Raw genomic sequence first — 27,479 nt, forward strand, 5'->3', positions numbered from 1 at the left:
AGTTTATTCCTAGGTACTTGATTTTTTTAGTTGCTATTGAAAATGGTATCTTTTTCTTGAGTGTCTCTTCAGTTTGTTCATTTCTAACATATAGAAACATTACTGACTTATGTGCATTAACCTTGTATCCCGCTACTTTGCTAAATTTGTTTATTAGCTCTAGTAGCTGTATTGTCGATTTCTCAGGGTTTTCTAGATATAAGATCATATCATCTGCAAACAATGACAGTTTTACTTCTTCTTTTCCAATTTGGATGCCTTTTATTTCTTTGTCTTGCCGGATTGCCCTGACTAGCACTTCCAGCACAATGTTGAATAACAGTGGTGATAGTGGGCATCCTTGTCTTGTTCCTGATCTTAGAGGGAAGGTTTTCAGTCTCTCTCCATTGAGTACTATGCTGGCTGTGGGTTTTTCATATATGCTCTTTATCATGTTGAGGAAGTTTCCTTCAATTCCTACCTTTTGAAGTGTTTTTATCAAAAAGGGATGTTGGATTTTGTCAAATGCTTTTTCAGCATCTATTGAGATGATCAATTGATTTTTCCCTTTTGACTTGTTAATGTGTTGTAGTACATTGATTGATTTTCTTATGTTGAACCATCCTTGCATGCCTGGAATAAACCCCACTTGGTCATGGTGTATGATTTTTTTAATGTGTCTTTGGATTCGATTTGCAAGTATTTTGTTGAGGATTTTTGCATCTATATTCATTAGGGAGATTGGCCGGTAGTTTTCCTTTTTTGTAACATCTTTGCCTGGTTTTGGTATTAGATTGATGTTAGTTTCATAAAATGAGTTAGGTAGTATTCCATTTTCTTCAATGTTTTGAAAGAGTTTGAGTAAGATTGGTGTCAGTTCTTTCTGGAAAGTTTGGTAGAATTCCCCTGTGAAGCCATCTGGCCCTGGGCATTTATTTGTGGGAAGATTTTTGATGACTGATTGGATCTTTTTGCTTGTGATGGGTTGGTTGAGGTCTTCTATTTCTTCTCTGGTCAGTCTAGGTTGTTCATATATTTCCAGGAAATTGTCCATTTCCTCTACATTATCCAGTTTGTTGCCATACAGTTGTTCATAGTATCCTCTTATACTTTCTTTAATTTCTTCAGGATCTGCAGTTATGTCACCTTTTTCATTCATTATTTTGTTTATATGGGTCTTCTCTCTTTTTGATTTTGTCAGTCTAGCTAGGGGCTTGTCAATCTTGTTGATCTTCTCAAAGAACCAACTTTTGGTGATATTTATCCTCTCTATTGTTTTTTTGTTCTCTATGTCATTTATTTCTGCTTTAATCCTTGTTACTTCTTTTCTTGTACTTGGTTTAGGATTGGTTTGCTGTTCATTTTCTAGCTTCTTCAGTTGATCCATTAGTTCTTTGATTTTGGCTCTTTCTTCCTTTTTAATATATGCATTTACTGCTATAAATTTCCCCCTTAGCACTGCTTTTGCTGCATCCATAGGTTTTGGTATGTTGTGTTCTCATTTTCATTCATCTCTATATATTTAGCAATTTCTCTTGCTATTTCTTCTTTAACCCACTGATTGTTTAGGAGTGTGTTGTTTAACCTCCAGGTATTTGTGAATTTTCTAAGTCTCTGATGGTTATTGACTTCTAATTGTATTCCATTGTGGTCAGAGAATGTGCTTTGAATAATTTCAATCTTTTTAAATTTATTGAGGCTTGTTTTCTGTCCCAGCATATGATCTATTCTGGAGAAAGTTCCATGAGCACTAGAAAAGTATGTGTATCCTGGTGATTTGGGATGTAATGTCCTGTATATGTCTGTTAATCTAATTCATTTATCAGATTGTTTAGGTTTTCAATTTCCTATTGGTCTTCTGTCTGGTTGATCTATCTATAGGAGAGAGTGATGTGTTGAAGTCTCCCACAGTTATTGTGGAAACATCAATTGCTTCCTTTAGTTTTGCCAGTGTTTCTCTCATGTATTTTGTGGCACCTTGATTGGGTGCATAGACATTTACGATTGTTATTTCTTCTTGCTGAATTGCCCCTTGTATTAGTACGTAGTGGCCTTCTTTGTCTCTCAAAACATCCCTGCATTTGAATTCTATTTTATCTGAGATTAATATTGCTACACCTGCTTTCTTTTGGCTGTAGCTTGCATGAAATATTTTTTACCATCCTTTCACTTTCAGTTTCTTTGTGTCCCTGTGTCTAAGATGAGTCTCTTGTATGCAACATATTGATGGTTCATTTTTTTGATCCATTCTGTGAATCTATATCTTTTAATTGGGGAGTTTAATCCATTTACATTCAACGTTATAACCGTGAAGGCATTTCTTGAATCAGCCATCTTATCCTTTGGTTTATGTTTGTCATATTTTTCCCCTCTGTCTATTAATATCCTTTATTGTACCCATACCGAATCTCTTTAGTACTGAACCTTTCTCCAAGTCTCTCTGTCCTTTCTTTGTTTCTCTGTTTGTAGGGCTCCCTTGAGTATCTCCAGTAGGGCAGGTCTCTTGTTAGCAAATTCTCTGTGTTTGTTTGTCTGTGAAAAATTTAAGCTCTCCCTCAAATTTGAAGGAGAGCTTTGCTGGATAAAGTATTCTTGGCTGGAAATTTTTCTCACTCAGAATTTTAAATATATCATGCCACTGCCTTCTTGCCTCCATGGTGGCTGCTGAGTAGTCACTACTTAGTCTTATGCTGGTTCCTTTGTATGTGGTGAATTGCTTTTCTCTTGCTGCTTTTAGAACTTGCTCCTTCTCTTCTGTGTTTGATAGTGTGATCAGTATATGTCTCGGAGTGGGTTTATTTGGATTTATTCTATTTGGAGATTGCTGAGCATTTATGATTTGTGTATTTATGTTGTTTAGAAGATTTGGGAAGTTTTCCCCAACAATTTCTTTGAATACTCTTCCTAGACCTTTACCCTTTTCTTCCCCTTCTGGGACACCGATGAGTCTTATATTTGGACGTTTCATATTATCTATCATATCCCTGAGGTCCATTTCAATTTTTTCAATTTTTTTCCCCATTCTTTCTTTTATGCTTTCATTTTCCATTCTGTCATCTTCAAGGTCACTGATTCGTTGTTCAACTTCCTCTAGTCTTGTACTATGAGTGTCCAGAATCTTTTTAATTTGGTCAACAGTTTCTTTAATTTCCATAAGATCATCCATTTTTTTATTTAGTCTTGCAATGTCTTCTTTATGCTCTTCTAGGGTCTTCTTGATTTCCTTTATCTCCCGTACTATGGTGTCACTGTTCATCTTTAGTTCTTTGAGTAGCTGCTCTAGGTGCTGTGTCTCTTCTGGTCTTTTGATTTGGGTGTTTGGGCTTGGGTTATCCATATCGTCTGGTTTTTTCATATGCTTTATAATTTTCTGTTGTTTTTGGCCTCGTGGCATTTGCTGAACTTGATAGGGTTCTTTTAGGATTTGTAGACCAATTGAAGTCCTTATCCCTAATTTATCAGATCTACAGCTTCGTGGAGTACACTTTCTCTAACTAACCAGCAGGTGGCGTCCACGAGCCACCTGTTCTCCACAAGCCAGTTCTCCCCTGCTTAGCCTTTTTGGTAAGTGGGGGAGTGAGTCTTGTGGGGTCCAATTGATGTACCAAGCTTGCGTGTGTAGTTGGTGTTGCCTGCCCTGTATATGGGGCATGTTTCTGGGCAGTCGTGGAGCGGGGGGTGGCTCTAACAATCAAATCTCCCTGGTGATCCTAGAGTTTTAAAGCTGCTGCAATAGTCGAATCCTTCAGTTCAGTCCCGCCACAGTTTGTCTCTGCCACTGACCCACAAGTCCTTGGTATTGGTGTATGGCTCCTGAGACTTGCAAGTGGGCCCCTCTTCCAGGCTGTGCACCCCGGGTCCTCTGTTGAGGAATGACTGTGCTATGTCACAGGTGAGTGCCGTCCCCCCAGGGCAGTTCTGGGCTGCTGGGCTGTGTAGGGAGGCTCCCAGTCTGCTGAAATGATGGCTGAATGGGGCTTTGTTAATTCACACTGCTCTACCTTCCCAACTCTGGGACAATCAGCTGAGGTTGCAGGGAAGGCTAATATCCACGCCCAGTTTTGTGGTGTGTGCCTGTTATTTGAAGCACTTCCGTCACACTGGGTTGTCTGGGGCAGTTCTGGGCTATGGGGCTGGCGATGGGCAGGAGTGTTTCCTGTCCACCAGGATGATGGCTGTGACCAGACACCCCCCTTTCCTTGGGAAGTTGTGGTGTTTAGTGAATATTCTCAGCCACTGGATTATTGCGTTTTGTCTCAGAGCTCTCCTAGTTCTGCTCTTGACTTGACCTGCCCAAATAGCAAGTCTTTGAAGCTTTCTGTATTGGGCTTCTTGGAGTAATTGTTTTAGAAAAAGAAAAAAGGATTAAACAAACAAATAAACAAACAAACAAAATAAAAACGGGCCCTCCTCAGAGATCTAATGGGTTATTGAAATGCTAAGAGACAAAGCAACCACGGCCATTAAGGAAAGGTCCACAGGGCAGAGAGATCAGCTTTTCTTCGGGATTTGCATATGCGCCTCAGGGCCCTTCCCCTTTCTATGTTCACCAGAACTCCAAAAATCCTCCGCTTTTATTTTGGAGTTTTTTTGTGTTGTTTTTTTTCTATGCCTGTCTCCTCTCTGCTGGGCTGGCTGCTCTCAGATTCTCTGGTGTCTGGTCTCAGTCTATCTATGGTTGGAGTTTGAATCAGTAGAATGAGTTTCCGATAAGAGCTGCCACTGCAGTTCTCCCTTCTCCTTCCCGGAGCTGACAGCCCCTCCTCCCCTGGGACTGAGCCTGGCAGGGAGGGGCAGGGGTCCCCTGGCCGCAAAAACTTACAGATTTCGCTGATGTCAGCAGTTCCACGTTTTCCTAAGTGTTGTATGAAGTATGCCCAAAGTCAGATTGCTCTGTGGTGTCCAGTCCACGCAGTTCTGGCTTTCTACCTACTTTCCTGGAGGAGTAACTAAAACATACAGCTCACCAGTCTGCCATCTTGCCCCGCCTCTCCCATATTCTTAGAAAGCATTTTGATCAGATGCTTAATATCATTCCATCATATATCATGGAACTGATTAATTGATTTTGAAAGTTCTGAAAGTTTGCAGAGTCTATCCAGAGCTCAGTCTTCAGGGCTGGGGATGGAGATGGAGTAAGGAAGGGTGTGAGACCTTGGGCCCACCAGTAAGTGACTAATGAGGCCGCTGAGGAGAATCCTACTTCCAAAAGGCCAGAGGAGAAATGTGAGTTCCAAACATTTTGTTTTGGTCCCGTCCTGCAGAATGCCAGCTACTAACTTAACCACCCTAGTTTTTAAACATAGGCGGGAAATTCTCAATTGACGAATGCCCCTTCAGTTCCCAGAGGCCTCAAAAACTGCTTGCTTACTAAATCACAACGACTGGAAGAGGGGTGGGAGGTGGGGAGAATGGAGAAGCAGGGGTTGCTTACTTGGGTGCATATGGGGCTCTTTACTTTTGGAATAACAGCAGTGGGAGAAAGATTCACAGCTGGAACGGCCATAATGCATTATTCATAACATGAACCTCACGAATATTCAATTAAAAAATGAAATTGGTGTGTCCTCAGGGGAGGATATGGAAGAGAAAGAGCGCAGTGTTTCTGCCTGTGATATGAAATGTGGTATAACGTATTTGAAAACTGCAGGTGACTGCAGATGAGGAGAAAACAGGAAATGTAATTGGGGAGGGGAGTGGTGGCTCTCCCAATTCTCAGGAGCACTCTTTCATTTTGCCTGCCTTTTAGCTCTTCTCAGACTCTCTGCATCCTAATTACCCCTGCTGCAAAGCTGACTGAGAACTCTCTTTTCTTATATTAAAAATGTTATCAGATTACACAGGCAATATGTGAATACGTTCATGCTATAAAAGAATCAAACAATACAGAAGCATACTGACTACTCTCTGACTGACTAAGCCTCTATTTTCATTCTCCTACCCTGATGCAGCCACAATTCTTGGTTTGAGGGTGTCTTTCAAGTCCCCTTTCTAAAAATGCTCCCATATACATTTATATGCAAATACACATATATAGGGCTTTTTTGATATGTGGGCTCATAGTGTGTATACAAATCTATAACTTCTTTTTTCCCACAATATAATATGTGTTGGAGATATTCATGTCAGTATCTATAAACCTACTGCATTCTTTTCTTAATTGCTGCTGAATATTCCAGAAAATGCATGTACCGTAATTTTAATATTTTCCTGTTGTTGGATATTTAGGTTGTTCCTAGTTTTTCAGGATTGTAAACAATGCAGTAATGAATTTCCTTGTATATAGTTCTTTGTACAGGAATACAAGTTTCTGTAGAATAGTTTCCTAGAGAAGGATTCAGGGTTACAGATGTGCGATTTAACTTTTTGGTGAGTGTAGCCCTTCTAGCATCTCAGTTCAAGACTTGAACACCACTTGTCACTTAAGATGGCAACTTGAAGTTTTAGTGTTAGACATGCTAAGCCCAGGTTATCAGTTCCATTTCCTCTTGTGCCCATTGTAGCCCAGGGAGCATCCAATTAACTGCAATCAAAGTAATCAGGGCTTCAATTAATCAGGCCACTTTAAGGAGAAACTAGAAGATAAGATATGAGAGTGAGGAAGGAGGAAAGAAACTTCCGTGGGCTGTCCTGGGCTTAGTGTACGTTTAGTCCAATGTCCCGTCCTTGTTACTTCTACATCTTTAGCTCTGAACAATGAGGGTTGGAATTCATAGTGATGACCTTGACATGTTATAAGATTCATCAAAGCAAGAGTGATTAGTGCCTCATTAGACAGGATTTCCTAAAGCAGGAACTATACAAAGACATTTTTGAAGCTGTCTCAGCAGCCAGGATTGAGACAAGTTTGCTGCTTAAATCTTGGTTAGCAAGAAAAACAAATTAACCAGAACCCATGTCTCCTAGTCCCCAAACACTTCAGTGAATTTAAGTGCCTTGGACACTGGATAAAAGATACTGAGGAAATAAGGATTCTAAAAAACACTAATGACCTTCACTAAATCCAAGTCAGTGGCCGTTTCTTTGTAATTCTTCATTGCTCCCTTGACCTTCAGTGATTGAAAACTATTGTGTCTTCTACTTTTTTTTTAATTGAAGTCAGTTTTACTGAGATATATTCACATACCATAGAATCATCCATGGTGTACAATCACCTGTTCGCAGTACCATCTTATAGTTGTGCATTCATCACCCCAGTCTGTTTTTGAGCATTTTTCTTACACAGAAGGAATAAAAATAAGAAAAAAAAGTAAAAAACAACACCCAAATCTTCCCCCCCCATCCCACCCTATTTTTCATTTAGTTTTTGTCCCCATTTTTTTACTCATCCATCCATACACTGGATAAAGGGAGTGCGAGCCACAAGGTTTTCACAATCACACTGTCACCCCTTGTAAGCTACGTTGTTATACAATCATCTTCAAGAATCAAGGCTACTGGGTTGGAGTTTGATAGTTTCGGGTATTTACTTCTAGCTATTCCAATACATTGAAACCTAAAGAGGGTTATCTATATAGTGCATAAGAATGTCCACCAGAGTGATCTCTCTACTCCATTTGAAATCTCTCAGCCACTGAAGCTTTATTTCGTTTCATTTTGCATCCCCCTTTTGGTCAAGAAGATGTTCTCAATCCCACGATGCCAGGTCCAGATTCATCCCTGGGAGTTATATCCTGCATTGCCAGGGAGATTTACACCCCTGGGTGTCAGGTCCCACGTAGTGGGGAGGGCAGTGAGATCACCTGCTAAGTTGGCTTAGCTAGTCTTCTACTTTTTTGATCATTTTCCTCTCTTGGCAGAATCTCCTTCATCTTCCCATTCGTTACTTATGGACATTTCCTTTACCAAGTCTTTGATTCTTCTCTCCCTACACTGTCTCTTGGAGACTGCATCCAGTTTCATTCCTTTCACCCCTAAATTTTCATCTCAGTTTTGAATTCTCCCTGCACTACAACCCCATATTTCTAACTACTTATTGGATTGCTTCTTCTCCTGGATATCTCACTGTAAATTAGAAACTACTCTATTTTCCTCAATATACAAAATGCTTTTGCAAATCCAGAAGAAAAAGACAAACACCTGTTTTTAAAAATGGGCAAAGACATGAATAGGTAACTCATTTATACCTACATGATACACGTATACAGTTGAACAATGAAAAATAACATTTTAGAAGTATACTTAATTAGTCAAGAAAACATTCACACTCTACAAAGTGTAAATTCAGGTTATGAAAAGGCATATACAGGATTATCCTTATTTTGTAAAAAAGTATGCAAACTGGAGAGAAATGATATAAATATTAACAGTAATTATTTCTGGAGAGTGATATTATGAGTGATTTTTATTTTCTCCTTTATAGTTTTTCATACGTTCCAAAATTTTTACAGTAACATTGATTCCTTTTATAAATAAAAAAAATCTAATAAATGTAAATTTTTTAGTAATAGCTGTTAGGCTGTTACTAAAAGTGAACCAATCTCCTCGACTTCCCTGGTAAACTTAAAAGCTCCATTTCCTGTCTTTCCTCTTTTGGGCCATGGTGCCATCCATCCAAGCTCCCAGGCTCAGAACCTTGTAGTCAGCTTGGATTGTTCCCTTATGCCCTCTACCCAATGACTCACTGGGTCCCATTTCTTTTTTAGGATGTCTTGCCAATCTGTTCCTCCCTTTAGGAGAGCCAGATCATGTCAGATCAGTTCACTTCAACCAGCATTTATTTGTCACAGTGACTGGATATCATTCTGCTAGTTCAAGATTATGGGAGCCATCTCCCAATATGTCTCCTTGCCCCTAGTCTCTCCTTCCTCCAATTGGTCAAGTACCCTATAGCTGGTATTTTTTTAAAACACTGTATTATGGCCCTCCCTGCTCTAAGCACCCCAAATCCCTCAAACCAAATTGCCTAGGGAAGAGAGTATGCTCTCTTTTGCTCTTTAGGGCTAATATTATTTTCCACTTGGGAGGTGCTTTACTTGGTATGTTTTCGATCATGAAGTAAATCTTGTAAGAATAAGATGTGGTGGTCTCTCCGCTGCCCTCCACTGTCTTCAGTTGGCAAGTCCCCTTTCCTCTCCTTTTTGGCACTTGTACCAGAGGCTTTGGGGCACTGGAAGTTTCATGGTGCTGAATTTGGAGACAGGAAGAGGCAGCCAGGGGCGATAAAATATGACTCGGGAAAACTCAACTCTGAGTCCATCTCATATTCCGATGCCTGCTGCGTAGGAAGCTCCACTGAGAAAGCATATTGGCTTTTAAGTTCCTGTCTCCTCTGCAGCGTTGAGAACCAAGAACCAAACATCTTACTTGATTTGCTTTCATAAAAAGAAGGGGAAATGGGGGAGGGGTTGGGGGAGGGGGTGGCTGTAGAACAAAGCCCTGTGTGATATGAGCCACTCATGAAGTTCAGCTGTCTTCTGGTACCCCTCCGGGGCACAGAATACTCCAGCCCTGACTGAATGATGACATATTGGCCATCTGTCAGGAATGCTCCACTGGGAGTGCATGGGGTGAGATGTGTGAGGGTAATGAACTTGCCAGATGGCAGTCACTGGCCCTAGCCCTGTCACTCTTGGAGGGTCCAGTGATGACGGTGGGTGTGGGATCTCAAGCTGGGTGAAGGGGCTGTCTGGGAACCAGTTCTGACAATGTTGGCTGCTGAGGTGCTCCCCTGCCATCCTTTCCCAGACCTTTCAGTGTGACAGTGTACCCTTTACTATGGACCTAGTCTAAAAGCAGGTCCAGCCCAGCATGGGTTGCCTATTAGCACAGCCTGGAATGTTGGTCCAGGCCTCCTGGCACTAACCATGCACTTCTTGGATTACTCTTGGCACCTTTCTGGTTATGGAAATCTTGGTGCCACCCCACCCAACAGAAACTCTGACTCCTTACATACCCCACTTCTCTTGTCTACCTCCTCTTTCCAGCTTCCCTCTCCTTTCCTTTCCCCTCCCCTGTGGCGGTTGACAGTTGGCACATTTCTTGAGTGCATGCAGGCCCCTTTTGTCCTTGCCCCTGATTCTGTGGAAGCCTGCCCCAGTTTGAAGCTCTCCCTGTTATGTAAAGCCATTAATGAGTAAAGGCTGTGCTTTCCAGGGCTGGGAGTAGCTTGGCTGACCCCTGTGGAATCAAGGGAACCCAGGGAAGTATGGAGGCAACTCCCTCTAGTTAGAGGGAGCCATGAGCATCCCATGTCATAACGTGTCAATTTCGGGATCTGAGTGGGAGGATAACTTCACAGTGCAATAATAACAGCAGGTCCTGTGGACTGAATGTTTACTATATACTAGGCACCATGCTAAGTGCTTGAGGAGCATTATCCCATATAATCCTCACACCAGTCCTAAGAAGTAGTAACAGTGATTTCCCAATTTTCCAGACAGGGAAGCTTTGAGAATTAAAGTAACTTGTCCAAGGTCACACAGCCAGAAGGTGGCGAAGGTGGGACTCTAACTCAGACCTGCTTGATTTCCAAGCTTATGTTCTTATCCTTTACACTGTGCCACCTTTGTAGATCCCCAAAATGTCCTAGAGAGAGGATTAATTGCTTTCTAAGGTCTTTTTGTAATAGCTACTGAACACCTATGCAAGTACCAGGCACTGTGCTATGCTTGTTACATATTTTAGCACATTTGAGTCTTCCAATCACCCCTAAGAAAGGTAGTAATGTTATCTCGTATGATAGATGTGGAGGGATGCTAACTCTCAGAGAGGTTGCCCTGCTTGTGATTGTGTCAAGATTTAAGCCAAGTCTGCAAGTCTCTGCTGCCAGCCTCTCATCCCCTGAGTCTACCCTTCCTGCCCTTAAGTGCCCCCTGTGTAGTTTGCTCTGTCTGGAACTATGGTGACAATCATTATTAAGTCTTGATGATACCTGTACCCATGATGCTATGATCTCCAAGGTGATGTGCTAATTTGCTTTGGAGTGGGAAGTAGCTGAAGGAAGAGATGACACACTAGGCTGGGGTGGATGTTACTTCCTAGGATGGAGAGCATCTGGATGGAGAAGCGAGACCCAGATTGCTTTTAAGCACATTTTTATGTTCTCCCCTCCCTCCTCTTCCAAATTAGGGTGAAGGTTGCCGAACTGTCCCCCTGGCTGGACACGTGGGATTTGACAGCTTGCCCGACCAGCTGGTGAATAAATCGGTCAGCCAAGGCTTCTGCTTCAACATCCTGTGCGTGGGTGAGTATTTCCATAGCAGGAAATTCTATTACAGAATATGGATCCTTAATGGCTGGATGTGGCTTTGCAGGTAATTGGTTAAATAGTGTGTCATTCTGATTTATTTGCAAGAGTGCCCCCCCAACCCCCACATGCACTTCTTTTTTTGTCCTTCAGCTTAGTTTTTGTAAATGGCCAACTGTGGTTAATATTTTTCCCTGACCAGATCAGAATGAGTGGTTATACCTTGAGGGAAACTGAGTTCTATGACACCCAGTGGAAATTTTGAGAGGGAGCTGGCTGGCTCAGCTACTGTCATCAAGTTCATTTTGACTGCAGAAAACGGGAGCCAAGGCAAAATTGGGAGGGAGGTTATGGCCAAGAGAAGATGCCTGCCCACCAGCTGTGGGCAGTAGGTTGGGTCTGTCTGTTTCCTCTGCAGCCCTGCTATTTTTGGTACAGTTTTAATTCAAGTGTGAGGACCACACAACTGTATGCAAAGTTCTTTTATTTCTCTTAAATATATCTCTGCCCAGACATTTAGTCTCAAGTTTGGGAACTACATCTTCATCACCTCTGTGTCCCCAGTGCTAATCATAGCACAAAAAGAGTTCAATCAAGTTTGTGTGAAATGATTGAAGGCATTAACCCCTCATTGTACTTCTCAAATGCTTTCCCATATAAGCTCTTTTGGACCCTACTACGACTCTGTGAAGTGAGCAGTGCAAGCATCATTTGTATCTTCATGGAACAGATCGAGACCCAGAGACTTGGGGAGGGTAAGGGAGGCAACCTGAGGCAACACAGAATAAGTGGCAGATCCATGATGGGGGCCCAGGTCTGGCTGACCCCTTAGCCCTCCCATTGCTTCTCTAAATGCCACCAGTAATATCTCTTGAGACCACGAAAGCGCTTTGGAAACCAGCAAGCACCAACCAAACAAACATGAGGGACAATAGTTCCTTGATGTTCTTCAAGAATCTCTCCTCAGACCTTCAGAATCCCAAATTTGCAAACACAATTACGGTGTATGATTTTCACCCTACAGTGCAATAATGCATACCTGTAAACTCTCAGTGACCCCCTTCTGAACTTTAATAATTGCATAACTACCATAATAAAGTCAGTTTTCACACTAGTTGGAGCACTTAAACACTTTGGCTAATTGCCTTTTCTTATTTCTGTATGGAACGCACAAGAGACTCATTCATGATGTAGATATGAACCACTACTGATGTTAGTATTTTGCTCTTTAACGTAAAATTCTGTTTTCTCACTAAGGTCATTCATTTTCTTGAACTCATCCATCCCCAGCACTCTTTTCCAGGTCATTTTCTGTAGGAGAATCACTGCACACTAAAGCCAAGTAGAAAACAACAAAGCCACTTCTAAATATGGATGGCAGGCAGTCAGCTAGGCTTACTCACTAGTAAATTACTCACTCCCACTCACCAGCATTGGAATCGGTGAGATTAAAATATGTACAGAATCACACATCATGTACTTTAGAATCCAGACCTAGGCTCTTAACTCTTCCAAGTCTGCTCGTGGTTATAATTAGTTGCTTTTAGGATAGGGATACAAAATAAATATAGGGTATGGTAATCAATATCAAGATCAACCAATATTAACACTGCCAAATATCTGTTTAACTAACAAGACTTCCAATCTTCAGCTGACAGCCAACCCTTTTCACATAATATTTAATTGCCACAAAATTCCAGCACAAACGTGTTGGATTCCCTTGGCATTCTTCCCAGAGCTCCGTATGACCTGTACTGAAGTTGAGGAGATGAGAAGTGAAATAACAGACCCAACCTAAACAACATTTCACCCAAGCGCAATTGGGTGAGCTAGTAAAGCTTTTGGAGGGAGCCTGCCTAAATCAGAGTGGCTCTCTGAGGGTGGAAGTAAGTGTAGGGTAATTTGACAGGTGAATCACAGGCTTCCCTGGGGGCTTGGAGGAAGGAACAGCCATGCTCAAGGGAAAATGGGTGGGGAAATAGCAAACCTCTGTCCTCTAGTTCCCATCTAGACATTATACAGCTACAGCTGCTTCAGAGTACAGCTGTTAGGGTGGAACAGCCAAACTGCCCAGGACAGCAATCCAAGTGGGGAAGGGTAGAAAGGAGGCCCTCTCACTCCCAAGGAGTCGCACCCTCTTTTTCTTTCCCCAGTTGTCACATTTTAGGAAATGGCTTCTCTAGTAGCTTCTCTCTTAGACCTACAGGTGTAGCCATTGGGTAGACCAGCTTGGATGGAGTTAATTTCATTCCTCATCCCTGAACCAAAAAGCCTAAAAATCAGGCATCCTGGTCTCTTGTTGTACTCGCAAACCTGTCATTGCTCGGAAAACCCACAATTTGGGCCAAGGTCATGGGCTGCCTGGGGTGGCTCTCAGGCTGCAATCTCAGCCCAGCTATGAAGCTGGATCCTGGCACTGATTTGGCGACGGGTTCATAGCTTGGCTGCTGAAGATGATCATTTATCTTGCAGAATTTTCAGCACCCATACTTTCATACCTACTGCCTGTACATTACTATCAGAGTTATTCTCTTAATGAGTGATATAAAAAGGTTCTGTTTAAGCACAGGATATGTTCCCCAAAGGTATTTCCTGATAGGGCACTTTGAGTGTAAAATTATGGGAGAATTAGCTTTGACTTTTAATGGAGACCTAGGATATTTTTGTCACATTATTGTTTACCTTGGTGCTAGGCCAGTATTTGTAAGCCCAAGCCCAGCAGAGTGAGAATCCTGTGTGTAAGTATGCATGCTGAGATTGAGAGAGAGGGAGAATATTGATAAATCCAGAGCCAGCTTTATATGTGTTCCAGTTTGCTAAAGCTGTCGAAATGCAATATACCAGAAATTGATTGACTTTTAAAATGAGGTTTTATTAATTCACAAATTAATTGGGCCATGAAAATGTCCCAATTAAGGAATCAACAGGACAATACCTTCTCTGAAGAAAGGCTAATGGCATCTGGTGTTCCTCTGTCACATGAAAGGCACATGGCTGGAGTCTGCTGGTCTTCTCCCAGGTTTAGTTTCTGGGCTTCTGTCTTAGCTTCTCTCTTAGCTTCTCCCAGGGGCAAACTCTGGATTACGTATCTTAGCTTCTCTGAGCTCGATCTCTCTGTGAGCTCTCTTAAAGGACTCCAGTAAAGGATTAAGACCCACTTTGAGTAGGTGGGGACACATCTCCGTGGAAACAACCTATTCAAAAGGTCCCATCAACAGTAGGTCTACCCCCAAAAGACTAGATTAAAAGAGCATGGCTTTTCTGGGGTACATAACAGATTCAAGCCAGCACAATATGTAAGGGTACCAATAAATTGTACATATCTTATAATTATTACTACTATTATTTAGAGGGCTAGGTATATGGGCATGAGCATATTGTGACTCCTCTCCAACAGATAATCTAGATTTGACAGTAATTACTGAGTAGGGTGAGGTTCCCCCACCATAAAATGAGTACACTAATCCTTTAGCTTTGGAAATTGCAAGGATCCCATGATCCTGGATCTACTCCAGGAGGCCTCAGAGGAACCACTGGAGCTAGCAGGGCAAATGGTCTAGGGCCTGTTGCTTTCCACTCCTGGAAAAAAGCCCAAAAAAGACTCATCCTTCCAGATATGCCAGCAACAGTAATGCCTGTGAGGAGCACAGAGGGTCATAATGATAATATTTACTTTGAAGCTGCTCAAGATTCCAGGCTCAACTGGGCTTTGGTGAACTTGGGGAAAAAACACACACAAGAGAAGCAGGATTAAGGCTCACTATAGGAGGAGGGGAAAGGACAGCTAGAATTCTATCAACGTCAGAGAGCAATGGTTTCATCCCCTTGTTTTGGGGAGACAGGCTGCCAGCAGTGGTATGCTGTCAGTGGTTAACAGTTGGCTCTCAGGAGAAAAATATAGCCATGGTTTGTTTCATTGGCCGGTTTCTGTGGCGTAATTCCTCTCACCCTAGCTGATTTTAAGCTACTGACACTGCGGGTGACTGAGCTTGTACCTCGACTTACCAGGCCTGGGCCAGGGGACCTGATATCACCCCCTGGGGAGGGTAGTGGGTACGGGCGTTTAGTGCCCTCTGCAGCCCCCCCGAGCCTGGGGAGCGAGGTCAAGGCAGCTCCCTTTTCCTCACCCAAAATGCCACTGGCAGGGGAGGCTTGCCTTTCTCCCAACCGCCCTTTCCCCACTTCCTTATCTTGCCCGTACACTCCCCTGTGCCAAGGCAACTCCTGCCACTGCCAGCGCGCATGCACCGTGGCCAGAACAACTCCCGCCCGCTGCAACGGCTCCTGCGTCCTCTCAGAACCAATCCTAGCCCCTTTCCCTTCAGTATTGCCATTTAAGGCTACTTCACCTCCTTTCCAGCCCTGCCCTTCTTACCAGCCTATTTAACCTGTGATCACCCCTGAATAAAGCCTCTTTGGCGCATACTCCTACTGGATGAAGAGTGTCTTGTCCTTATCGCCGCCCTCCACACCTTGCACGCCTCCCGCCGAGGACCTGGCCAAGTCCTCCGCCTCGCCCTCGCCTCCGGGAAAGAGCCCCCGCCGCCGGTACCCTTTAAGCAGCCCCGAGAGCTGAGGGCTCCGCTACCGGCCGCCCCTCCCCCTCAGAAGCAGTAACCGCGACCGCAGACACGAAGTCGCTGAATGTGAACTTTGAAGAGATGCATGAACCAGTATGAGCCAGCTTCAGTGTACCATCGGCTGCCAGCAAGATCAGGAAGGAGAAGAGGGTAAAGTCACAGAGCCAGGCATGACCTTGTCCCTGTCCATAGGCTCCCTTGGCCAACTGGAGTTCCAGGCATGTTTCCTTTTGGACATTTTCCTGTTGAACTTAGAGTCACTTCTCTTGGTTATTCCAACATTCAGAGCTGGAAGAGGTTTGAACTCCATGTGACCATGAACTCCATGAGAACAGGGATTTTGACTGTCTGGTTCATTACTGTATCCTTGTCATCTGTAACAGTGTCTGGCTCCCATTAGAGGCTTTGTAACTTATTTGTTGAATGACTGAATGAACAGCTGTATCATCCCTATGGAGAGCACTAGAACATTGGTAAAAGCATGGGCTCCGGGGTCAGATTGCCTGGATCCAAATGCTGGCTCTGCCACTTAATAGTTTGTGGCCATACACCAGTTACTTCCTCCTCATTTGATAGATGAGGAAGGTAAGGTGTAGAGAGGCTGAGCGTCCGGTTCAAGTTCTCACAGCTAGTAAGTGGCTTGGATAACCTATCTGTAAATTGAGGAAAAATAGTAAGTAGTATCTGCCTTACAGGCTTGTTGAGGGGAATAAAGAAGAAAATGCCTGTAAAGTATTCACAGCAATGTCTGGCAGATAGTAAGTGCTCCATAAACAACAGCTATTGTTATTACTCCTTCCCTCTTGTTTTATGGGAACAGACTGGGACTCTGAGAGGGGATAGACCTTGGCTCAGGTCAGACAGTAATTTAGTGATAACCTGGCTAGGACTCTTCATTTCATTACTTGCAAGGACTTAATTGTATGAGGTGCCAGGGGATGCAGATAGAGACAGCAAACGAGGAAAAGAGCTGAGCTTTTCTTAAGTACAGTGTTTGTTACCTCAGGATGGGGCGGTTGACATCTGACTACCCTGGGAAGTCCAGTTTGAGAAAGCATATTTCATATTACATGCTTTACATTTAAATTATTGAAAAGCCTATTGTTTTCAGAATGCTATCTCCATAAAGCAACGTGAGAGGAAATCCTCTTGGCTGGTGGAGCACAAGTTAAAAAGGGTTAAGAAACTCCATTGCTCACCATAAGGAGCTCTAGGAGAGCTGGGGTGGAAGAGAAATTGGCCCTTTGAGACTCCTCAGGTTTCCTGTGAATCTAATTGCTACATCCCCACCTTCCTGCAGGGGTTTGGAATCTGCTAATCTGATCTCAGGCTGTGGGTATGGACCATATGTGGGTCCTCCGCTCCCCCCCCCCCAATACTAGGATGGCCATGGGAGGGGGACAGCATCCTCGACGGAGGCTGGGTCTGTGCCGGCCATTGAGAGTAAGCCCTCCCTGCCCCTCTTTCCCTCAGGCCTTCACGCTGATGGAAAACTGCAACGGGAGCACTCCATAGCCACAGGATGTGCTCCCTCTATTTTCTGCCCTCCTCTAACCTTGCATTCATCAGATTCCCTAGACACCCGCAGGTTCTTTTCTTCTAGGCATTAATCATTGGGCCCCTAATTTCCACAGCACCTTTGTGCTGATAGGCATTTGCGTGGTCATTTTCCCTGCTGCTTCTCCCTGCCCTGCTCAACCCAGCCCTGCCTGGCCCTGGGTGTCCATTTCTTCCGCTGTGCAAACAGGGTGGGTCCCTCACTCAGTAGTAGGGCTTCTGAGGTTGTCTGTGTGAACCTCGGGCTAGGCCCTCTTGGAAGTAGAGAAAGATGCCCCACCCCCTGCTTCCTCTCCTTTCTGGGAGCTCCTGGGATCAAGGAACCAGGGAATCAGTTCTAGGTGCTGGGGAGACAGGGCCCACCCTCCCCTGTTGCTGTGGGCATTCACCAGAGGAGCTCAAAGAACAGATGGGGGGGGGGAGGGAAGGGATGCACATGGAAAATTCTTTAGGCACATACAAAAATGGGCTAAAAAATGTAGCTGGAACCTCAGCACCCTGAGGGGAGGTGAGTTAGGAAGAGGGAGCTACCCTGTGTTCCCACCTCAGAGTAGCTTAGACTACTTAGCAGCAGAGCTGCACACACACCCACTTCAGGTGGGACAGGGGGAAGTGGAGAGTGGGGGTGAAGAGGGGGCAGATAAGAGGATGATAGATTCTGCTGCTTGACCAAGTCTGCCACTTCCCCCTTGTAAAGGGCCCACCTCACCAAATTTTCCTTGGGGTCCAGATACTTCCTGCTCCTTCAAGGAGGAAAACAGGGCCTCTTCTTGGAGAGTCTTTGCTGCTAATGGGTATAGCAGACCCTGGCTGGAAACCTGATCTGTGAGAGAAGCCATTTCTCTTCATTCTGGCAGTTGACCACATTAGTCAGACTTGGCTTTGAAATTGGACTGGGGGCTGGGTAGCCAGTCAGAATTGAATATTCTCCTTGTTCCCTCTCTCCCTCCTTCACCTCTCTCTACCTGCAGAAAGCTCTCATCATGGACAGATATTTTAAAAAGCAACTCCTGCATTCATAGCTCATGATTTGGTATAAAAGAGTGGTGGGGGGTGCAAAGCTAGACACACCCAGGGCAGAAGGTGGAGGGGAGAGGGATTATTTGGGTTTACACATTGTGCAACTCCAGTGCTAGCCCGGGGCCACCTTGCAAATGTACGCTGTCAGTCATAAGGGGGAATTTGCCAGGCCAGGATTTGCCAGGGTCTGCCCAACACAAACCCACTCCTACTGTGAAGACAGGCCAACACTCATACCTCACAGGCTGGGGAGAGGGGAAGGAGACAAGAGGGGCTATTATAGCAGAGTGGTAAGTAGCCTATGTATTCAAAGGACAGTCCAGGGTTAATTAACTACTAAATCTGGTATTCCTGAATCAGTTGGGGTGGGGTAGGGGGCCAAATGCCATCTGGATACATGGAGATTGCAAGCGCTTCTAGTGCCCAACCCAACTCATGGCCTTATTTCAGATTCTCGCCTAAATTGAACTTGTGACTTCTTGTGATGTCTCTCTTCTCTGAAGATTACTGGCTTCTGAAAGTGGCTAGTTATCCTTCAGGATCCCAGGAATATTACCCCCCCCCCACCCCCAACAAATCCTTCACCGGCAATCCACAGCCCTTTCCCCACTCAACTCCCTAGTGTGCAATTTGAGACTTTTGAAATTCCAATGGTTTAATTTATTAGTATCCAGGAGTCTGTTAGTTAAACAAACAAATGGCTGGTTTATTTGAAATTCAAGGTGAAGAATAGCTTGTGATGCATTAAGTTCTCTCCCCAGAGTGAAAAATGGTCTCACTGAAAGCTCAACGGGACAGGGAGGAGGAGCGAAGGGTCTACACAGCCTCCCCAGTGGGAAACACATCCAGGGCATTTGCAGAGCTCTCTGGGTCTGTCAGGGAAGGACGGATATTTGTTTGACAAAGGACCACTGTCCTTTTGTTTTTAAATTTAAAATAGCCTTTTGATTTGGGGGGTGGTGCAAAAAGTATTTTTAATCTAGAGACTCATTTCCCAGGGCTAATTAATAGCCAAGCCCTGCCAATAGCCTTTTTTTTTTTTTTTTTTGACACTTTCTAGAAATAAAATGTTTATTTGCTTTTTAAACAATTAAAAGCGTCACTCAGGCTCTCGCGTCGTGCTCGGCTGTCTTGTCCAGCACGCCGGCTGACCCAGGGGCTGCACTGGAAATAGAAGCGCAGGGGCTTCCGGGCCCACTCCCCAGCAGGGCCGATGCCCACCCGGGCGGGGGTCACTACGGCCTGCCCGCCGGACCCCAGGGGGCTCCGCTCCAGCCACACGGCCTGGTCCTGGGCCAGGTCCCACTGGTCGAAGCTCTTGTCGATGGCCAGAGCCTGGCACAGCTTGGAGGGGCCGCTGCAGAGCTCACGGTCCTTGAGGGCTTGGCCGGCCGCGCCTCCCCGGAGGGCACCCCGGAGCTGACGCATGGCCTCCAGACCCCCCAAGAGCTCCAGTGCGCGTAGGAGAACACACGCCCCGTCCCCACCGACTAGAGATGTTCATGCAGAAGTACATGCCGTAGATGACGTACACGTACAGCGTCCCCGGCTTCATGAACATGCCGCGGTCGCGCAGGGTCTGCCGGCCACCCCTCGAGTGGGCCGCGTCGTCCTGCGGGCCCAGCTGTGCCTCGGTCTCCACGATGCGGCCGCGGATCTCCCTGCCGTCAGCGAGCCACCGGGCCAGCACCTGTCCCGGGAGCGCCTGAGCCAGGGGGACCGCTGGCTGGTCGAAAAACTCCAGCCCCAGGCGGGCAAGGGGCGTCTGTGGCCCTGAAAAGTAGACGCTGCGCTGGGGGCCCGGGGTCGCCGGCAGCTCCGCGTGGGGCTCCTTGGCGGGGGCGGGGATGAGGGTGGGTGGCTGGCGGCGTCCGGCTGTGCCTGGCGGTCTCTGACTCCTCTCGGCCTCCGACAGTCGCTGCTTTTTTTGCTCTATGCTGCGGGAAACCTGGGCGGAGCTGTGGGCCGGCATCGCAAGGGCTCCAGCGGGGCCGCGGGGTAGGCGAGGACTTGCAGCGCGGGGCGCCCCGCGAACTCGACCCCGCAGCCGGTCCCGGAAGTGCCGCCTGGGGCGGGGATGAAGCCGCCAATAGCCTTTTGAGTTTGACTATGAAAAGTATGCATGTTCCTTATAGAAAATTCAGAAAATACAGAAAAGCATAAAGAAAGAAATGAAAGTCTTAACATAATCCCACACCCAGAGATGACCATTGATTGTAGTGTATTGTATTTTCTTCAAGTCTTTTTCTAGGCATAACTATAAGTCTCCATCACTGCCTGTAACATTTTTTTTCTGACTATGAAAGCAATGCATACTCATGGTAAAATTTTCAAATAACACACAAGTATATGAAGAATGCTAGGAAGATGACCACAATTCCACTTTCCTGACATAACTACTGTTAATATGCTGGTGCAGTTCCTTTCAGCCTTTTTCACTTAACTGAGATCATGCAATACATATCATTCTATATGATTTCCATTTAGTGTTTTATCTTGCACATTTTTCTATGTCAAAAAATATGCACCCAGAACATGATTTGTAATGGCTGCATAGTCATTGTATGAATGGACCATAATTTATCCTTTTGCTTTACAGGAGAGACAGGTTTGGGCCAGTCAACCCTCATGGACACTCTGTTCAACACCAAGTTCGAGGGGGAGCCAGCTACCCACACACAACCAGGTGTCCAGCTCCAGTCCAATGCCTATGACCTCCAAGAGAGCAATGTGGGTCTAAAGCTCACAATTGTTAGCACTGTGGGCTTTGGGGGTCAGATCAACAAGGAGGACAGGTAAGGAAGGCAGTGGGGTGGGAGGGCTAGTGGTGGGCCACAGGGAGAGGCTCACAATGGGGATCTTGAAAAGACCACTGATGTCAGGATCCAGCCTGTACCTCTTCTCAAAATGGCATGGACAGGCAGCAGTTACCTCACAAGCACTGCCCCCACCCAGGGTCCCTGTCAACAGCAACATTCTACTCTACACACTTGGCCAAAAGAAGGGTGTCTTTCACGTATACATGGGTGGCCTTTCAATTTCAATTCAGCAAACATTAATTGAGCTCCTACCTTGTGTCAGATGCTGCCATGCTCTGACAATCTAGAAATGAATGACTTACTCTCTGACCTTGAGGCACTCACGGGGAAGACTGGTTTTAAGCAGATAATTCCTTACATTGTGATATATTGTGTAAAGAACAAGTTACAGTGAGAACACAAAGGAGAGAACAGTCAATTCATGTGGAGAGGTCAGGGAAGCCTTTCCAGAGGAGGTGACCCCTGAGCTAGCTCTTAAAGGATGAACTATTTTGCCAGACAGACAAGGTGATGGAGGGAAAGGCATTCCAAGCAGACATGGCTGGTTGTACAAAAGCAAAGAGTTTTGAAAGATTATCATATGTTCTAAAGAACTGCAGCTTGCTCTTTTTGGTGAGGCTAGCGGAGGAGTTACTGTGAAGCTAATGAAGCCTTACGCTTCAGGGCCCTTACTTGCACAGGCCTCTTTCCAAGGCCCTGTAACTAATTTTTAGTCATAATATATTATTCTTCTTGGAGGACGCTTCAAATTGTATAAACCCAATGCCTCACAAAACTTTGATCTGCCCCTGGGCTAGAACTTGGAGTGAGCTAGGGGGAAAATAGGGGGAGAAGAGCCTGTAAAGGTAAGCAGGAGCCAGATCATGGAAGGATTTATATAAGGTGCTAATATGAAGCAGTTGGAAGGTTTTAAGAAATAGGATGATGTGATCTGATTGCCTTTGAGAAAGGTATTTTGGAATAATATGGAAATAGACTAGAAAAGCAGGTAGACCAGTTAGGGGACTATTGGACCAATTAGATCGAGGCAAGCTGTAAAATTGGTACTGAGATAGGGAAGAGGAAATAGATTTGATAAATATTGAGTAGATAGAATCAACAGGACTTGGTAGAGACTTGGTGTGGGGCATGAAGACAAAAGAAGAATCTAGAATGAAGCCTAAATTTCTGGTTTCACAGAGTAGACAAATGGTGGTGGCATTCAGTGAGAGGTAATATAAGAGTAGCAGGTTTTCAGTGATGAGCATTGGGACATGTTGAGTTTGAGCTGTCTGTGGAACATTCTATATAAATGATGACCTTCAGTGGTAGGCAGTTGAATATACAGAGCTGGGGGGTCAGAAGAAGTCTAGGCTAGAAATAGAGATTTGAATTATCAGAGTATAGGTGATAGGTTTCAACCATGGAAGCATGTAAGGTCGCCCGTGGATCAGAGTAGGGTGAAAAGAACTCTGGGCTAAATACAAAAAGCCTTGGGATGCTAAGTAAACAGATGGAAGAAAAGACATCCTGAAAAGAGTGAGCTAGAGAGTGAATAGGAATAAACTGAGAGGAGAAGGAGAACCAAGAGAGACTGTTCGGGTTTGAGAATGTGGTGCAAAGTGACTCGGAGATGAAGATGTGATAAGGGTTAGAGGCTCAGGGATAGGGTGGGGGTCAAGCACCATCAGGCAGTCACACCACATTTAACCAGGAGTCAGTCATATGGTTATCACACTTGCTCGTGTCACAAGGGATAGTCATCATTCTGAGCAAAGTATTTGCTCGTCCTTTAAGGATTCTCTCACTTCTTAGATTATCTGTATCTCAAGTTCTCCTGTTTCACCCCCAACGTTACAACATGCATACTCAGTTCCTTGTAATGAATAAATGTAATTAGTTTTTAAATAATTGAACTGAATGAATTCTGTTTTCTGTTTGGGTTCTAGAAGAAGAACCCCTCTGCTTTTTGTAGGCTTACTTATTGTGTTAACCTTGTTTGGTTTAGAATAAATTAAACTCTGGGGAGCGAGGAAGTTTGGGCCACTATTATGAGTGCTTATTCTCAGCTGCATATTGCTCAGGAAATCCTGAATCAAATTTCTCGCAGTTCTTTCAGTAGCATACTTTCAACATATCTAACACTGGAAAACCTTTTGATGATGATATGGTTGGGAAGACTGAAATGATAGTGCTCCTTAGAGGCTAATCTAATTGTACTATATTTTTAAAATATCCTCATTGATTTTCCTAATTATAAATGTGTTGCATACTCATAAAAAAAAAACTAGTACAAACTCAAATAAGTAGAAATGAAAAGTCTTCCTGAAAACTGGGCCGGGGAGCACAGGTGGAGTAAGCTCCAGAGGTCTCTAATAAAAAGCAGTGTTTTTCACATGCTCACAGGGCCATTTTGACATTGGTGTGCCAATACATCCACATTGAAACAGGACATCAGAGTGTCCTGCTTTACCCAGGCTGCTTGTGTAAACCATAAAAAACAGTGACTAAGGCCACATCCTGGCGAAATCCACTGCATAAAGGATGCTGGAAAAGAAGACACCTAAGATGGAGCCTGAGAAGGATAGGCTGGTGAGGAGGAGTGCTTAGGAATTTAGGCTTTGGTCTCAGACAGACCTGGGTTCAAATCCCATCTCTCCACTTATTAGCCCAGGGGCCTTGGGTAAGTTTCTTAAGTTCTCTGGGCCTTAGTTCTCTCACCTGTAAATAGGGAATGATGATAAAAATAAAACCCATCTTAGAGGGTTGTTGTGAGGCATACTTTGACATGTATGGTATCTGAAATGCTTAGAGTGATGCCTGGCACAGACTAACTTCCAAATAGAAGATATTATGATCATTATTTTATTGGTAGAAGAATCAAGAGAGAGTTGTATCATGTAGCATAAAGGAGGGAACAATAAATGGTGACCAGAAAGATAAGAACCAAAATATAATCTATTGTGTTTGGCAGTATTAGGTTGGACATTAGGCATAATGTTATAGTAATTTCATGGGAATAGTAGGTAGAAGCTAGATTGCTAACATGGCTGAGTTAAGGAGATAGGAGGTAAGTAATTAAAGGCATCAGAATAGCAAAAAGTGCAAAAGAACAGAAAAGTGAATCCAGGATCAGATTCATGTTTATATGGAAACTTAGCATATGTAAATCAGCAGAGAAAGAATGGATTCCTGAAGAAATAATGCTGGGAAAATTGGCCATCCATTTGGGAAAAAAAATAAGGAGACCCTCTCACACAAACAGCATTCACAAAAATAAGTTCCAGTTGGATTAAAAACAAACTATAAAAATATAAAGAGAAAATATAGGAGACTATTTTTATAACCTTGGTGGTAGAAGAGGCTTTTCTTATTATGACATGAAATCCAAAAATCATACAAGAAAAAATTTAAATTCATTAAAATAAAATGACAACTTTGCTTATTGAAAGATACCATGAACAAAACAAAAACAAGTTGCAGATGGGGAAAAAAGTATTTGCAACCTAGATAACAGATAAAAGATTTTTCTAAAAAGTAAAAGGAGCTTCTACCATTCAATGAGAAATAAGCAGGTAATTGACAGAAGGGGAAATTTACATGGCCAGTCAGCATATGAAATGATGCACATTCAACTTCACCAGTAATTTGGGAAATGCAAAATTAAACAATAAAACATTTTTAATCATAGTTGCCAAAAATAAAAGATGGTATATTAGGTAATTTCATTCATGTTGGCAGGGATATAAATTGATACCAATTTTTTTAGGGCAAATTTGACAGTATCTGTTTTAAATGTGAATGTCTTACGACTCAGCAGTTCCACTTTTAGGTATATAGTCTAGAGCAATAAGTGCATGTATTAATGAAGAAGCATACAGAAAAGATGTTCACTGCACTATTGATTATCAGATAAAACATTTTTAACAATCTAAATTTCTCTCAATGGAAGAATTAAATTAACTGTGGTACAGTCATACCATGAAATTGTATTTGGCAGTTAAAAAGAATGAGGTAGATCTGTATGTACTCTTATGAATAGATCTCCAGGACATGTTGTTAGGTGGAAAAAGGAAGTTGCAGAATGATACATAGATCATGATGCCATTTGTGTAAATCCACACTCCCGATAAAACAACAAACGTTTTTGTCTCTCTATTTATGTATATCAACACATAGTAAAATTCTGGAAGGATAGTCAACACACTGAAAATAACGGCTGCCTCTGAGGAGAGGAGAATATGTACATGTATTGCTTGTATAATTAAAAGTAAAGTAAAAAGAAGGAAGTTTTGAAAAAGGAAGCAGATAAAGTGGGCATAAACTGCTCTTTTAAGAAGCTTGTTTGAGCTGGGAAAAAGAAAAGACAGTGTCTAGAGGGAGACAACAGGGTCAGGCACAGCCTTTCTGAGGATGGGCTTGATGATGAGGGCTTGAACAGGAGCAGAAGCTGCAAAGATAAAGAGGAAGGGGTAGATGTGAGAGAGAGAGTCCACAAAATTTAGTAATCAAATTGATTTAGGGGATTTAGTTCCGTTTATAAAATATTAAATGTCTACTGTGTACCAGGTATACTGGGTGTGCCAGAGATACTAAGAAATAAGGCACAGTCTCTACTTAAGGAGCTCACAGCTCAGTGGAGGGGACAAATAAGAATACAAATTCTGCTTAATGTGGTAAATGCAGTAGGAGAGATATGTGGTGGGGGATGGTGGGAACAGGAAGGGTAGCAACTGGCCAAGCCTGGTCGTGGAAGTATAGTGTGGAGGTTGCTGAGAGAGGAGAGCAGGTGATCAGGAAAGGCTGAGCTAAGTCTTGAAGTTTTGACGGATGAGTACAAGTTAGCCAACTGGTATATAATGGGTATTCGATACTAATGTGTGGTGTGCCGGTTTGAATGTATTGTGTCCCCCAAATGCCATTATCTTTGTGGTCTTGTGGGACAGACGTTTTGGTGCTGGTTAGATTTGCTTGGAATGTGCCCCACTCAGCTGTGGGTGGTGACTTTGGTGGGATACTCCCATGGAGGTGTGGCCCCACCCATTCAGGGTGGGCCTTGATCAGTGGAGCCATATAAAACATGCTGACTCAAAGAGACTGGACGGAGTGCAGCTGTGAGTGACGTTTTGAAGAGGAGCAAGCTTGCTAGAGAGGAATGTCCTGGGAGAAAGCCATTTTGAAACCAGAACTTTGGAGCAGATGCCAGCCACGTGCCTTCCCAGCTAACAGAGGTTTTCCGGACGCCATTTGCCATCCTCCAGTGAAGGTACCTGATTACTGATGTGTTACCTTGGACACTTTATGGCCTTAAGACTGTAACTGTATAGCCAAATAACCCCCCTTTTTATAAAAGCCTATCCATCTCTGGTGTTTTGCATTCTGCAGCATTAGCAAACCAGGACATGTGGAATGAATGAATGAAATGTACATTGGTGGGAAAAATAAAATAGAATACCTCTAAGTTTTCACCATTCAAAACAAAGAGTATTCATTGTATGTGTTAACTAGGATGCTGGTGTGGGTAGCAAGCAGCCTACAATGGGTGAGGAGCTAATGAGAAATTTAAAAATACCTGAGTGGATTATTCTTTCAAGAAATTTCCATCTACCCGTTAACTACTTATTGAGTACCTATTATATGCCAGGCCCTGTGCTAGGTGCAGAGGAGAAACCTGACTGCTAAGAAAAGGGAAAATATAGGGCAGTATCTGGGGAGAAATGTGTGGCTGAGGAGGATTGGGTTAAGGAGAGATCTGTTTTTTGAGACAGGGGAAGATAAGCATGCTTATAGGTTGAGAGGAAAGAGTAGGAGGTGAGGAGATGATAGGTGAAACAAGGTCTCCAAAGAACATGGGAATGGTGGGATCAAGTGCAAAAGGGGCTATGGACCTTGAACAGGATGAGGAACTTCTCATCTTCAGAGAATAGTGGGAAACAGGTACAGGTTAGTTCTTTAGAAGGCAGGAAGTGAAGCAGGATGTTGAGGTGGTATGAACCAGGTGGCCTCAGTTTTGTTGGTAAAGTAGGAGGTAAGACCATCTTACAGGAGTGAGGAGGTCATGAATAAGTTTTCGTGAGGCTTGAGGGAAGTGGTGAGAGTTTGGAATGGTCATTGAGGGCAGTGGAAAGGGAGCCCATTAAGACCAAATAAAGGGTTCATCCAAAGGCCTCTATGGAAGTTTGAGGCTGTGAATTTGTAGTGGTGTTAAGACCCATAGTTTTGTGATTGCTTCTAGCCACCTTCAGTAGTAGCAATGTAGGAACAGAGAAAGCAGATCCTGAAATTTACCCAGAGAGGGATTTTACTGGGCAAGAAGGGTAGAAGGGTAGAAGGATTGGTTTGCTAAATTGGTGTTTT

At 43.8% G+C, this 27,479-nt stretch overlaps 2 protein-coding genes across 2 annotated transcripts in view; one reads left to right on the forward strand and one right to left on the reverse strand.

The window, feature by feature from the left end:
- SEPTIN6 (septin 6) overlaps positions 1-27,479 on the forward strand; it is a 101,028-nt gene that overhangs the window by 18,938 nt on the left and 54,611 nt on the right. Inside the window, 2 exon segments of the mRNA XM_037822724.1 lie at positions 11,050-11,164; positions 20,924-21,119. Of these exon segments, the coding sequence (XP_037678652.1) occupies positions 11,050-11,164; positions 20,924-21,119 (311 nt within the window).
- LOC119523969 (DNA-3-methyladenine glycosylase-like) lies at positions 19,396-20,296 on the reverse strand. Its single transcript, XM_037822678.1, is given in 2 exon segments — positions 19,396-19,809; positions 19,811-20,296. Coding segments are annotated over 2 exon segments (900 nt in total).

Source organism: Choloepus didactylus, chromosome Y (assembly GCF_015220235.1).
Source record: "Choloepus didactylus isolate mChoDid1 chromosome Y, mChoDid1.pri, whole genome shotgun sequence".
NCBI lineage: Eukaryota > Metazoa > Chordata > Mammalia > Pilosa > Megalonychidae > Choloepus > Choloepus didactylus.